Here is a 15,357-nt window from a genome sequence, read left to right as displayed (position 1 = left end):
AAGCTGGTTGGTAATTTGTTCTTGCAGCCTGCAGCTGCAACATGTGTGCTGCATGTGGTGTGTGCGGGGCGCCGAGCGCTGTGCTGCATTAGGGCCAGACGCTTTTTTTCCTTTAAGAACAATGCCGATGGCATGATCCGGCGCTCCCGAGAGACAGGCGGCGATGAGTTAGCGCGCCGCGGTTGGGAGTGTCATAATTGGCCAGGGCGGCAGAGGCCTGGGCAAAGGATCACCAGGCAGCCTCCAGTGCTGCTCTGGGTTGCGATTTCCTGGCAACTGGTTCATGTTGCGATTTGGCGGCACGCTGGCGCTGCGGGTAGAGCTGCTGCCTCGCAGGGCCAGAGACCCGGGTTCGATCTCAACCACGGGTGCTGTCAGTGCGGAGTTTGCACGTTCCACCCGTGACCGACGTGGGTTTTCTCCGGGTGCTCCGGTTTCCTCCCACACTCCAAAGACGTGCCGGTTTGTAGGTTAATTGGCTGCAGTTAAATAGCAAATTGCTCCTAGTGTGCATGGACTCGGTGGGCCGAAGGGCCTGTTTCTGCGCTGTATCTCTAAACTAAACCAAGCGAAGAACATGCTGACATTGCCTTGGTTGTTGGGTGGCTCCCCATCAAAGGTTTAGTTTAGACTAGTTTTGAGATACAGCGCGGAAACAGGCCCTTCGGCCCACCGAGTCCGTGCCGACCAGCGATCCCCGCACACTAACACTATCCTACACACACTAGGGACAATGTTTACATTTCTACATTTATAACCAAGCCAATTGACCTACAAACCTGTACGTTTTTGGAGTGTGGGAGGAAGCCGAAGATCCCGGAGAAAGCGCATGTGGGAGAACGGACAAACTCCGTACAGACTGCACCCATAGTCAGGATGGAACCCGGGTCTCTGGCGCTGTGAGGCGGCAACTCTGGTGCTGTGAAGCGGCAACTCTGCCTCTGTGCCGCCCAGCCTTTTACAAGTTGTTTGCTCAGGTATCAGAAACCGATTCCTGTTGTTACCAATTGGATACAGAATGTACAGAAGGGTCTCGACCCAAAACGTCGCCCATTCCTTCTCTCCAGAGATGCTGCCTGTCCTGCTGAGTTACTCCAGCATTTTGTGCCTATCAGCTGTTTGTAGTTTAGTTGTCGATTGAACTGAAACACCAGTATTTATGAAGGTGAACAAAGTCCCTTATCAGTACGGTGACAGGGCCACATGACTGTCCAAGTCAAGTCCGTTAACAAAATGATTTCATTCCTCAAAAATAAATATCCGTTAGGGACTGTGTACAATGTCACTCTAGCCAGTACTTGGGGCCAGAACAGAGTCATTTTCAGGAAACGCACTGTGCTGGCAAAGAGACGAAAGAATTTCCTGTGTCGAGATGATGAGATCAGCTTTGTGTAGGAAGGAACTGCAGATGGAGGTTTACACCGAAAATGGACACCAGATGCTGGAGTAACTCGGCGGGTCAGGCAGCATCTCTGGAGAGAAGGAATAGGCGACGTTTCGGGTCGAGACCCTTCTTCAGGGCTGTTTTACTGTGCAAACCTGTCGTGATGGGTTAAATCCATGTCTAGTTTAGAGATACAGCGCGGAAACAGGCCCACCGAGTCCGCACCGACCAGCGATCCCCGCACACTGACACAGTTTTTACATTTACACCCAAGCCAATTAACCTACAAACCTGCACGTCTTTGGAGTGTGGGAGGAAACTGGAGCACCCGGAGAAAACCCACACAGGTCACAGGGAGAACGTGCAAACTCCGTACAGACAGCACCCGTAGTCAGGATGGAACCCGGGTCTCTAGCGCTGTGAGGCAGCAGCTCTTAAGTTGGGCCGAAGGGCCTGTTGACTCTATGACTGAGTGATGCAGGAGACACAAGATGCTGCAGATGCTGGAATCTTGTGGGGAACTCATTCGAGTGCTCAGTTAGAGAGGTCTGAAGAAGGGTTTCGGCCCGAAACGTCGCCTATTTCCTTCGCTCCATAGATGCTGCTGCACCCGCTGAGGTCCTCCAGCAATTTTGTGTACCTTCATTCGAGTGCTCATTCAGTACACTCTTGGTCATCGAGGCAGGCAGAACATTTCCTCCTTGTTTCAAGTCAAGAGTCATGATAGTTTATGGTCATGTGTCCCAGATGGGACAATGAAATTCTTGCTTTGCTTCAGCACACCAGTACATAGTAGGCATGAATACAGAACAGATCAGTGTGTCCATATACCAATGAATATATATACACACACACATAAATAACTGATAAAGTGCAATGGGCTATTTAACGATCAGAGTTTTGTCCGAGCCAGGTTTAATAGCCTGATGGCTGTGGGGAAGTAGCTATTCCTGAACCTGGATGTTGCAGATTTCAGGCTCCTGTACCTTCTACCTGAAGGCAGCGGAGAGATGAGTGTGTGGCCAGGATGGTGTGGGTCCTCTGCAAGATGGTGTTGATGCTGCCAGCCTTTTTTGAGGCAGCGACTGTGATAGATCCCCTCGATGGTGGGGAGGTCAGAGCCGATGATGGACTGGGCAGTGTTTACAAATTTTTGTAGTCTTTTCCGCTCCAGGGCGCTCAAATTGCCGAACCAAGCCACGATGCAACCGGTCAGCATGCTCCCTACTGTGCACCTGTAGAAGTTCGAGGGAGTCCTCCTCGACATACCGACTCTCCGTAATCTTCTCAGGAAGTAGAGGCGCTGATGAGCTTTCTTTGGGAAAACAGTGTAAGAATCCTGAAGCGATTTTCTATTTTGAAATCTAACCGTCTGTCCTTTCTTGCAGAGGTCGTTAATGAAATGGAAAACGCTGACAGAATCTCCTGATCATGAACGGTAAGGTGCATCTTTCCTTGTGGGACTAGTTTGGATTTGGGAAAATCCCAGAGTCAGCACCTTGGCATTGGAGGATTAAGCTTCTCTATAATGCAGGCTGTTATGGCAGCGCAGCGGGTAGTGCCGCTGCCTCACAGCTGCAGAGACCCGGGTTCCCTCCTGACCTTTACTGTGTGTGTGTGTGTGGAGTTTGCACGTTCTCCCTGTGACCGCTTGGGTTTCCTTCAGGTGCTCCGGTTTCCTCCCACATCCCAAAGAGCGTGCCCGCGCGGGTTTGTAGGGTTAGTCGGCCCTCTGGGAATTGTCCCTAGTGTGTCGGGAGTGGATGAGAAAGCGGGATAACATGGAACTCGTGTGAATGGGTGCTCAGTGGTTAGCATGGACACTGTGGGCTGAAGGGCCTGTTTCCTAAACTAAGGAACCCCTAAGACCTACCCTGCAATTCATGGAGTCATTCAGGCCCTTCGTCCCATTGAATCCACACTCACCATCATCCACCCATTTACACTTCATATGATGAAAGAATGGGTCGACTGGGCTGGTATTCGCTGGAATTTAGAAGGATGAGAGGGTTAAACATTGTCCCTAGTGTGTGTGTGTAGGATATTGTTAATGTGCGGGGATCGCTGGTCAGTGCGGACCTGGTGGGCCGAAGGGCCTGTTTCCGCGCTGTATTTCTAAACTAAACTAAACTGAACTATAAACACAAGCTTACAGTGTTTCCAGGCATGGTATTAATATTTTGCTTTTCTGTCTTAAGGAGAATTATTACCTTAGAAAAGCAAGATGATGAAGCCTTTGGATTTGAAATTCAGGTATGATTCCTTTTGCCTTCCTTCATCTCGAAAACATCCTTGGACTCTGTCCATACCCTCTCACCGTATCCCACCTCGACAACAGACACGAGGACCACGACCGGACGCTGTTTCTAATGTCCTTTGCTCTGATGTCCTGTTTTTGTTTGCCGACTTGTAGCACATGCGCGTGTCAATTGTGCGTGTAAATTGTGCATTTAAATTGCGCGTGTCTTTGCGTGAATTGCGTGTTTGAACCATGAGTGTGAACTGTGAGTGTGAATAGTGTATCATTTGTGTGTGTTATTTGTGTATCATTTGTCTGAGATTTAGACAGTAGACAATAGGTGCAGGAGTAGGCCATTGGGCCCTTCGAGCCAGCATCCACAATCAGTACCCCGTTCCTGCCTTCTCCCCATATCCCCTGACTCCGCTTTCTTTAAGAGCCCTATCTAGCTCTCTCTTGAAAGCATCCAAAGAACCGGCCTCCACCACCCTCTGAGGCGGAGAATTCCACAGACTCACAACTCTCTGTGAGGAAAAGTGTTTCCTCATCTCCGTTCTAAATGGCTTACCCCCTTATTCTTAAACTGTGACCCCTGGTTCTGGACTCCCCCCACATCAGGAACATGTTTCCTGCCTCTAGCGTGTCCAAACCCTTAACAATCTTATATATTTCAATAAGATAGCCTCTCATCCTTCTAAACTCCAGAGTGCACACTTATATTTAAGTGTGATTTAAGTGTGTGGGGCGGTCACGTTGGCGTAGCGGTAGAGTTGCTGCCTTACAGCGAATGCCGCGCCAGAGACCCGGGTTTGATCCCGACTACGGTGCTGTCTGTACGGAGTTTGTACGTTCTCCCCGTGACCTGCGTGGGTTTTCTCTGGGTGCTCCGGTTTCCTCCCGCACTCCAAAGAGGTGCAGGTTTGTAGGCTTGGGTAAAAATTGTAAATTGTCCCTAGTGTGCGTAGGATAGTGTTAGTGTGCAGGGATCGCTGGTCGACGTGAACTCGGTGGGCTGAAGGGCCTGTTTCCACGCTATTTGTATAAACATATGTTAATAAGTGACAGGTGCAGAATTAGGCCATTCGGCCCATCCAGTCTACTGGTCCATTAATTTATAGCTGATCTATCTCTCCCGCCTAACCCCATTCTCCTGCCTTCTCCCCATAACCCCTGACACCTGCACTGATCAAGAATCTATCCATCTTTGCCTTAAAAATATCCACTGACTTGGCCTCCACAGCCGCCTGTGACAATTCACCACCCTCTGACTAAAGAAATTCCTCCTCATCTCCTTCCTATTGGAGTGTACTTTAATTCTGAGGCTGTGCCCTCTAGTCCTAGACTCTCCCACCAGTGGAAACATCCTCTCCACATCCACTCTATCCAAGTCTTTCACTATTCGGGTAAGTTTCAATGAGGTTCCCCACTCATCCTTCTAACCTCCAGCGAGTACAGGCCCAGTGCCGTCAAACGCTCATCATATGTTAACCCACTCACTCCTGGAATCATTCTCGTAAACCTCCTCTGTTCTTTCCCCTGTACGCTTACTAAGAGGCTAGTTTTTGTTTCTCGCTTCTGCTTGCAGACTTACGGCTTGCATCATCGGGATGAGAACACGCTGGAGATGTGCACTTTCGTGTGCAAGGTCCGTGAGCTCAGCCCTGCCCAGCTCGGTGGATTGAGACAAGGTAACTCGCGGGCAGTAGAGTGGCTGATGGGATCCTCGGCTAAAAACAAACAACTAGTGCGACTCAGCGGCTCAGGCAGCATCTGTGGAGTGAACCGCAGAGTCGTATAGCACCACAAAAGGCCCTTCGGCCCAACTTGCCCATGCTCCCATCTACACTGGTCCAACCTGCCTGCGTTTGGTCCATATCCCTCTAAACCTGTCCTATCCATGTACCTGTCTAACTGTTTCTCAAATGTTGCCTCAACTACCTTCTCTGGCAGCTCATTCCATACACCCACCACCTTTGTGGGGAAAAAAAAGTTGCCCCTCAGATTCCTATTAAATCTTAGGTAGACAAAAATGCTGGAGAAACTCAGCGGGTTCAGCAGCATCTATGGAGCGAAGGAAATAGGCAACGTTTTGGGCCGAAACCCTTCTTCAGACTCCTCTCACTTCTCCTCTCACTTTCCACCTATGTCCTCTGGTCCTTGATTCCCCTACTCTGGGCAAGAGACTCTGTGCATCTACCCGATCTATCCCTCTCATGATTTTGTACACCTCTATAAGATCGCCCCTCATCCTCCTGCGCTCCAAGGAATAGAGTCCCAGCCTGCTCAACCTCTCCCTGTAGCTCAGGCCCTCAAGTCCTGGCAACACCCTCGTAAATCTTTGAACCCTTTCCAGCTTGCCCACAGATTACAGAATGGACAGACGAATTGTCCTGACCTGAAATGTTGTTTGTCCATTGTCCTCCACAGTGGCTGCATGACAAGCTGAGTTCCTCCAGCACTTTGTGTTTTGTTTTTTTAAATGAATAGGCAGTGAGTCAACCTCCCTTTTTCTATTCATTAATATCTGCCGTGGCGCAGTGGTAGAGTTGCTGCCTGCCAGCCATTGCGGCGTCGGAGACCCGGGTTCGATCCCGACTGCGGGTGCTGTCTGTACGGAGTTTGTACCTTCTCCCTGTGACCTGCGTGGGTTTTCTCCGGGTGCTCCGGTTTCATCCCACGCTCTAACGATGAACGGGTTTGTTGGTTAATTGGCTTGGTATAAATGTGAATTGTCCCTGGTGTGTGTAGGACCGTGTTAGTGTGCGGGGATCGCTGGTCGGCGTGGACTCGGTGGGCCAAAGGGCCAGTTTCTACACTGAATCTCTAAACTAAACTGAAAAAAAATTCACTGACAGGCAGTCAAGTTGATGTAACTCGAAGCAGAATATCCTCAAAATTGTCCAGATCTAGTGAGGAGAGTCCCATGTCAAATGTGCTCATTCCAGTGTGTAAATAAATGGCTTAGACACCCCAACAAGATGCTGAACAATGAGAGGAGCTTGTGAAGCTGTCAGCCCTTGTCCCGTATTTGACTGCTACCAGTCAGGTCGTAGGGACTGTCGGGTCATCCGGCCCCGCCTCACCCATCCCGACGTAGTGCAGCCCATGCGACCTTCGGACCTTCGCTTACCGCCGACACCACCACCACCCCCTCCTTCTCATGGCCAATCATCGGTTCATGAGTTGGACGGGGCGCCGGACTGTGCGGGCGGCCCCCCCCTGGGGCCAAAACTCCTCACAGCTGGCCCCGCCGGCTGGGCTTTGCGTGCAGTCCAGCACCCGGGGCCAACTCATCATTCACCCAGCCACGGCCCAGTCGGTCAACGAATTGCCGTCGGGGAATGTGTCCCGTATTTTGACCTGTTTGTCCCTTATTTGGGAAAGAGATAGTTGGTGATCCTATTTCAGACCGAGAGAGAACATAGACCAGTGCTGCACAGGAGCAGGCCCTTCGGCCCACAATGTCCATGCCAAGCAAGATGCCAAGTTAAACTAAACCCGGCTATCTCTGCAGTAAAAACAAACTCAATGTTATTTGCAAAGTAAACCAAGCAATGTATTAAAAACTAAACTAAATAGGTATTGGTGGGGTTTTACACACAGGATCTTGATTCTTTACCTGTGCCTTACTCAGATGCGTTCATGTGCGATGCACTTTCTATTTCTCGTGCAGAGTCGGCCGATAGGTAGGAGGGTGTTTCACCTGTGGAATGGTGATGGGTGCCAGTTGGGTGACGTTGAGACTTAATAGCTGTGCCTTCCTTCCAGGGGACACCATCATCAGCATCAACAGTACATCCGTGGATGGCTTCCGACATCGAGACATTGTGGACCTCATCAAGTCTTCCGGGAATTGCCTGAGGTAATGAAAACTGACGACGGGCGCTGTCTGTGCGGAGTTTGCACGTTCACCCCATGACCTGCGTGGGTTTTCTCCGGGTGCTCCGGTTTCCTCCCACACTCCAAAGACGTGAACTGGCTTTGGTGTAAGATGTAAAATTGTCCCTAGCGTGTGTGGGATTGTGTGAGTGTGCGGGGATCGCTGGTCGGTGCGGACTCGGTGGGTCGAAGGGCCTGTTTCCACGCTGTATCTCTAAACTAGACTAAACTCAACACCTGGGATGGTTCTGATGCTTTTTACCGTGTTTTACCATGTCTGGTGGCCCTTCAGCCCAACTCAGCCATGCTAACTACTGATGCTCCATTTAAACTGGTCCCACCTGCCCATAACCCTCTAAACCCTTCCTATCCATGTCCACATCCAAGCATCTATTAAACATTGTTCTTGTTTAATTTTATTTGAGATAGTGACCCACGGGCTATCTTTGATCGGACTCTGCTGGCTTTACCTTGCACTAAACGTTATTCCCTTATCATGTATCTGTACACTGTAAACGGCTCGATTGTAATCATGTGTTGTCTTTCCGCTGACTGGATAGCACGCGACAAAATACACGTACACGCCCATAACTAACAAACAAACAATAATCGTGCAATAATAACAATAATAATCTATGTACAGAGCTTATTTGGAGATCTTCTTCTTATTGAGTCTTCTCGGCATCTGTGTACAATGGTGTCTGCCTTGTCGCTTCTTGTGCGTGGTGGTGGAAAGATTGGTGGAGACAGTTGCCGCGACGTGAATGCTCTTTCCTTCACCCCATCTGGAGGTTGGAGTGTTTAATAGCCCAATTAATGGCTGACAATAGACAATAGACAATAGGTGCAGGAGTAGGCCATTCGGCCCTTCGAGCCTGCACCGCCATTCAATATGATCATGGCTGATCATCCAACTCAGTATCCCGTACCTGCCTTCTCTCCATACCCTCTGATCCCCTTAGCCACAAGGGCCACATCTAACTCCCTCTTAAATATAGCCAATGAACTGGCCTCGACTACCCTCTGTGGCAGAGAGTTCCAGAGATTCACCACTCTCTGTGTGAAAAAAGTTCTTCTCATCTCGGTTTTAAAGGATTTCCCCCTTATCCTTAAGCTGTGACCCCTTGTCCTGGACTTCCCCAACATCGGGAGCAATCTTCCTGCATCTAGCCTGTCCAACCCCTTAAGGATTTTATAAGTTTCTATAAGATCCCCTCTCAATCTCCTAAATTCTAAAGAGTATAAACCAAGTCTATCCAGTCTTTCTTCATAAGACAGTCCTGACATCCCAGGAATCAGTCTGGTGAACCTTCTCTGCACTCCCTCTATGGCAATAATGTCCTTCCTCAGATTTGGAGACCAAAAATGTACGCAATACTCCAGGTGTGGTCTCACCAAGACCCTGTACAACTACAGTAGAACCTCCCTGCTCCTATACTCAAATCCTTTTGCTATGAAAGCTAACATACCATTCGCTTTCTTCACTGCCTGCTGCACCTGCATGCCCCAGATAACTGGCCTCCACCGCCCTCTGAGGCAGAGAATTCCACAAACTCACAACTCTCTGTGAGAAAAAGTGTTTCCTCATCTCCGTTCTAAATGGCTTACTCCTTATTCTTAAACTGTGTGGCCCCTGGTTCTGGACTCCCCCAACATCGGGAATATGTTTCCTGCCTCTAGCGTGTCCAAACCCTTAACAATCTTATATGTTTCAATAAGATCCTCTCATCCTTCTAAACTCCAGAGTGTACAAGCCCAGCTGCTCCATTCTCTCAGCATATGACAGTCCCGCCATCCCGGGAATTAACCTTGTAAATCTATGCTGGGCTCCCTCAATAGCACGAATGTCCTTCCTCAAATTAGTGGAACAAAACTGCACACAATACTCCAGGTGTGGTCTCACTAGGGGCTCCAGGTGTGGTCTCACACCTGTCGGAAAGAAGCTGTTCCTGGACGTTACAGTTTTCAGGCTCCTGTACCGTCTTCCCGATGGCGGGGGTGGAATGAGCGTGTGGCCAGGGTGGTGTGGTGTGGAAGGATGTGGGGAACAAGCCCTTCAGTATTTGACTTGTCCCTTTCCAGGCTGGAGACCGTGTATGGGACGTCCATAAGGCGAGCCGAGCTGGAAACCAGGCTGCAATATCTAAAGGTAAACTGCTTTCTGTCTCCCGATCGGGCCGCTGTTCATTTAACATGCAGAGTGGAGCGCAGAACAAGGAGGCGCAAAATGCAGCGTGGTCACGTTTCTGGAGGGACTCGGCGGGTCAGGCGGCATCCGTGGTTGGAAATGGAGCGTTCTCCCCTGACGGGCTGAGTTCCTCCAGCACTTTGATTGTTTTACTCGGGATGCCAGCGTCTGCGTTCCCTTGTGGCTCCATGGTCACATTTGGACCACCACCTTGGACTGTTTTTTCCAGACACCCGCCATTCTCTGTGTTAAAAATTAAAATCGATAGAGATCGATGCAGAGATTGATATAGGTAGATGTATATAGATGGATTCATGGATCCAACCTTAATCCAATCCTTGCGGGCGGTCATGGTGGTGCAGCGGTAGAGTTGCTGCCTTACAGCGCCGGAGACTATGGGTGCTGTCTGTACGGAGTTTGTACGTTCTCCCCGTGACCTGCGTGGGTTTTCTCCGAGATCTTCGGTTTCCTCCCACACTCTAAAGACGTGCAGATATGTGGGCTAATTGGCTTGGTGTAAAGTGTAAAAATTGTCCCTAGTGGGTGTAGGATAGTGTTAATGTGCGGGGATCGCTGGTCGGCGCGGACTCGGTGGGCCGAAGGGCCTGTTTCCACGCTGTATCTCTAAACTAAACTAAAAATTAAACACTACCCCGTCCAATCTTTGCCATTTCCACCATCCAAAAGAGATTCTGACCATCGACCTTATTTTTGCCAGGACCTCAGATAAGACAAATTCTTTAGCATTAATAATTTCAACTGAATTATTAAGGGTTGTAAAGATGTCGAGCCAGAAGCTGTAGATGTTTTTAGATAAAGACGTACAGGTTTGTAGGTTAATTGGATTGGTATAATTGTAACTTGCCCCTAGTGTGTGTAGGATAGTGTTAGAGTGCGGGGATCGCTGGTCGGAGCGGACTTGGTGGGCCGAAGGGCCTGTTTCCACGCTGTATCTCGAAACTAAACTAGGACCTCAACCCGAAACGTCGCCCATTCCTTCTCCCCAGAGACTCTGCCTGTCCCGCCCAGTTACTCCAGCATTTTGTGTCTATCTTCCTGCAACTCAGCAGGGCAGGCAAGCAAGCATCTCTGGAGAGAAGGAATGGGCGACGTTTCGGGTCGAGACCCTCCTTCAGACTGAGAGTCAAGGGGAAGGGGAAAGGAGAGGTACGATGACGTGTGGGATTTCATTGTGACTATTGTTCTTTGCCAGCAAACGCTACAGGAGAAGTGGGAGGAGTACAGGTCACTGATGGTCCAGGAACAGAGGCTGGTACATGGTAGGTCAATCTCTCATTTCTTCCCCATGGGTCAGTCTAGGCATTGGCACATTTACGACACTGGGCAAACGCAGATGCAGCAAGCGTTGCCTGATTTAGCTCAGCTTTCATCCCGATTCTTCCTTCCAGTGGCGCAGTTGTAGAGTTGCCGCCTCACAGCGCCAGAGACCCGGGTTTGATCCTGACTACGGGTGCTGTCTGCGCGGAGTTTGCACGTTCTCCCCGTGACCTGCGTGGGTTTTCTCCGGGTGCTCCGGATCCTCCCACACTCCAAAGACGTGCGTGTTTTTAGGTTAACTGGCTTCTGTAAGATGTAAATTGTTCCCCAGTGTGTGCAGGATAGTGTTAGAGCACGGGCGATCGCTGATCGGCGCGGACTCGGTGGGTCGAAGGAAATGTTTCTGAGCTGTATCTCTGAAGTCTAAAGCAAAGTCTGAAGTTACAGCAGCAGGAACCATAATCCTGGCTCTTACTAATGGTTGTGAGGTGAAGTCATTTTAAGCAGTCATGATTTTGGTTCTGGCGCCAATGTGAATGAGGTTAAATCTGGGATGTTCACTTTGAGGCAGCTAGGGCCTTGGGTCAAGATGACTTTCCCTGCCTGTAAACCAATGCGAGTTGGCTGGCATGTACTTCACAGGGCATGGGTGGGCACGGCAATGTGCCCACCGCACACGACGCGGCTGCAAAACGCTCTCCCCGAAACTCAGCGGGAATCGTCATCCATGGGCGTGACGGCAATTCTGCGCGGCGCCAACAGCTCGGAGCAGGCCGCAAAAAACGTCGCCGCGCTTCACGTGCCTCGGCCGCCATTGCGACTCGACGGCGTGGGGACGCCGTTCCTCGCACTCTGCCGGCAGTGCGGTTCGCCGACAGACCTCCTCTCCGAACCGCCAGCCCGTCAAGCCCTTGCCGTTCCATTTACCGCCAGAGCCCTGCGGCACGCCCTCTCCCCCAAACCTTTGCTTTAGATTTTAGTTTGCGCGCGCTGCACGCGGGGATTGCTTCCAAGATGGCGTCCGACCCGGGCGACTATTTGCATGTTATCCAACAGAAGCAGACCTACAATCGCGCATTACAAACGCTCCACTTTTATAAATCTCTACTCCTGCAGCGACATTTCCGACTTTAACTATCGCCTTTTAATCTTACCTGTCCAGTCTCTCCACTGGCTTTATATCGCACATGACAATAAGCTAGACCCAACTGAAGATGCCCAGCTTGTAACCGCGTGTCCACTGGCATAACTCCGCAGATTAGGTTCTCCTCAGCCAGGATTTGAACTCTCAACCATCTGGCTTTGGTGGCTCATTGAGTGTAGGTCCATTGTGCAACGATAAGGCTTCCGCCCTGAATGACCTCTGTGGCTGACTGCCGGAGGAGCAGTGAATGGGGCAACCGTCCCTTGGAATGCCTGGGACAACATATGATGGGCATAACTATAGAAGATGCCACTGGGCCTGTGCTTAAGAAGGAACTGCAGATGCTGGAAAATCGAAGGTAGACGAAAATGCTGGAGAAACGCAGCGGGTGCAGCAGCATCTATGGAGCGAAGGAAATAGGCAACGTTTCGGCCCGAAACGTTGCCTATTTCCTTCGCTCCATAGATGCTGCTGCACTGGGCCTGTGCTTGCTGGAGTCGAGAAGGAAGGGGCACTTCATTGAAACTTACCGAATAGTGAAAGGCCTGGATAGAGTGGATGTGGAGAGGATGTTTCCACTAGTGGGAGAGTTTCAGATGCTTGGAGTGTGTGAGCTACAGGGAGAGGTTGAGCAGGCTGGGTCTCTATGCTTTGGAGCGCAGGAGGATGAGGGGTGATCTTATAGAGGTGTATAAAATCATGAGAGGAATAGATCGGATAGTTGCACAGAGTCTCTTGCCCACAGTATGGGAATCGAGGACCAGAGGGCATAGGTTTAAGGTGAAGGGGAAAAGATTTAATAGGAATCTGAGGGGTAACTTTTTCACACACAGGGTGGTGGGTGTATGGAACAAGCTGCCAGAGGAGGTAGTTGAGGCTGGGACTATCCCAACGTTTAAGAAACAGTTAGACAGGTACATGGCTAGGACAGGTTTGGAGGGATATGGACCAAGCGCAGGCAGGTGGGACTAGTGTAGATGGGACATTGTTGGCCGGTTTGGGCAAGTTGGGCCGAAGGGCCTGTTTCCACACTGTATCACTCTATGACTCTCTAAAGCCTTCCGTGACATTTCCCTCCACACCCAACCTGCGAAACCTTGCACTTTCATTCTTGTGGCAGAGTCGTCGATTCAGCGTGTGAACTGAATCCGTTCCCCGGGATCAGAGAGCAAAGCGCAAAAGTGCTGGAGGATTCTCGGCGGGTCGGGCAGCGTCTGCGGAGGAAAGTGGGCGTTCGACGCCTCGGCTCAGGACGATTTGTTTGATCCGTATGGGTGCCGGGAGTTACGGGGAGAAGGCGGGAGAACTTCGGTTTCCTCCCACATCCCAAAGACGTGCCCGTGTGTGTTTGCAGGTTAATCGACCCCTCTGTAAATTGCCCCCTAGTGTGTGTAGGGAGTGGATGAGAAAGTGGGATAACATAGAACTAGTGTGTGAACGGGTGATCGCTGGTCGGCATGGACTCGGTGGGCCGAAGGGCCTGTTTCAATGCTGTATCTGAGCATCAGATGTATGATTAGTACGGGTGTCGGGGGTTACGGGGAGAAGGCAGGAGAATGGGGTTGAGAGGGAGAGATAGATCAGCCATGTTCGAATGGCGGAGTAGACTCGATGGACCGAATGGCCTAATTCTGCTCCTAGAACTTAGGGACTTGTGCACCCTTCTTCAGAACAGCGTTGCCTGGTCTGCCGAGTTCCTCCAGCACTTTTGCGGTTTTCTCAAAAGATTCCCCAGCATCTGCGGTTTTGCTCGTGCAGCCAGGGTAAGAGAGCTGGGTGTGTCGGAGTGGGTGGAAGGGAGGAGAGCGCCCCACTGTGTGCGTCTGGAGGCCCCCCCCCCCCCCCGAATATCGAGATAATCGCGGCGAGCCCTTCCAGACTGTATCCCTGACCGCCCGGTTCTTTGTGCCCTCTCTCCAGGGGTCGTGTCAACAGATGCGAGCGTTTATGATGCTTTCGAGTCGGTCCGAGCCAGCCTCTTGGGCCAGGGCGTGCGCCGGGCCGGGTCCGAGGCGCCGGGGCGGGGCTGCGGCAGCGGCGGCGACGAGCCCATTTACCAGACTTGCGTCTTTGACCCCTCTGACACGAACAGCGACGACACGGGCAGCAGCCACAGCAGCGAGGTGGTCCTGACCAAGCGGGCGCTGACGAGGAGTGCGAGCGCCAGGGTGGGTCACCACGCGGGCAGCCCCGCCAACTCCTGGGAGAAATGCAGCGGCCAAAGCCCGTTCGGGACGCTCCCGAGGAAGCCCAGGAGGAAGAGCCTGCGGAAGAGACTGCTCAAGTACATCCCCGGACTCAACCGGCCCATCGAAGAGGAGGAGAGCCACTTGTAGGCTACAAAATGGCCGCCGGTTAATTTATTGCGTCTGCTGCTCCCCACGCTAATTGCTACCCACCAACCGTCCCGCGGCAAGCGGGGAGACGGCCGAAGCGCTTTGATCTAACCACTGCCCCCCAGAGCGGCAGCTGGGCTGCACGGACTACCCAAGGAGGACAGTATCAGCGATTCGCGGCGAATCTGCGTGCCAGAGAAACTGTCTGGGGGAGGATGGTGCAGTGGTATAGTCGCTGCCTTACAGCGCTTGCAGCGCCGGAGACCCGGGTTCCATCCCGACCACGGGTGCTGTCTGCACGTAGTCTGCACGTTCTCCCCGTGACCTGCGTGGGTTTTCTCCGGGTGCTCTGGTTTCCTCCCACACTCCAAAGACGTACAGGTTTGTAGGTTAATTGGCTTGGTGTAAATGTAAAAATTGTCCCTTAGTGTGTGTGTGTGTGTGTGTGTGTTTACCGATGTGGTGAAGGCAGGAGAATGGGGTTGAGAGGAAGTGACTGGTCTACGAAGGGCCTGTTTCCACGCTGCATCTCTGAAGTGTAAATTAAAGATATTGCTGTCAGGAAACGGGGTGGGAACTGTCAGGTTTTTCGCAGAATCCTTCACAGCTTGCAGCACAGCTGAGACAGGAAGTAAAATGGTGTGGGGGGGGGAGGAGGGAGGAGGGGGGGGGGGGGTGTAGGTGGGTGCCAACATTAGATGCAACAGTCTAAAAACAGCAAGTTCTCAGCATAGAGGAAGCTAGGCAGCTCCACCGAACAATGGCTGGCCTTTTCCCACAGACATCCTGTACACCACAGCTAACCTGAAGAGCCGGCTATGATTCATCTATACGGTGGCACAGTAAACACAGAAACATAGAAAGTAGGTGCAGGAGTAGAGGCCATTCGGCCCTTCGAGAGCCAGCACC

At 51.3% G+C, this 15,357-nt stretch overlaps 1 protein-coding gene across 1 annotated transcript in view; it reads left to right on the top strand.

The window, feature by feature from the left end:
* Positions 1-14,757, top strand: part of tamalin (trafficking regulator and scaffold protein tamalin) — a 28,776-nt gene extending 14,019 nt beyond the window's left edge. The window contains exons 2-8 of the mRNA XM_033015643.1: positions 2,773-2,822; positions 3,583-3,637; positions 5,209-5,311; positions 7,392-7,485; positions 9,585-9,651; positions 10,904-10,970; positions 14,033-14,757. Of these exons, the coding sequence (XP_032871534.1) occupies positions 2,773-2,822; positions 3,583-3,637; positions 5,209-5,311; positions 7,392-7,485; positions 9,585-9,651; positions 10,904-10,970; positions 14,033-14,448 (852 nt within the window). The 3' untranslated portion in view covers positions 14,449-14,757. The remainder of the gene's footprint in view (positions 1-2,772; positions 2,823-3,582; positions 3,638-5,208; positions 5,312-7,391; positions 7,486-9,584; positions 9,652-10,903; positions 10,971-14,032) is intronic.
* The last annotated feature ends 600 nt before the right edge of the window (positions 14,758-15,357 follow it).

Source organism: Amblyraja radiata, chromosome 46 (genome assembly GCF_010909765.2).
Source record: "Amblyraja radiata isolate CabotCenter1 chromosome 46, sAmbRad1.1.pri, whole genome shotgun sequence".
Lineage (NCBI taxonomy): Eukaryota > Metazoa > Chordata > Chondrichthyes > Rajiformes > Rajidae > Amblyraja > Amblyraja radiata.
The sequence above is the reverse complement of the archived record's forward strand: the minus strand, read 5'-3'. Positions and strand labels throughout refer to the sequence as shown.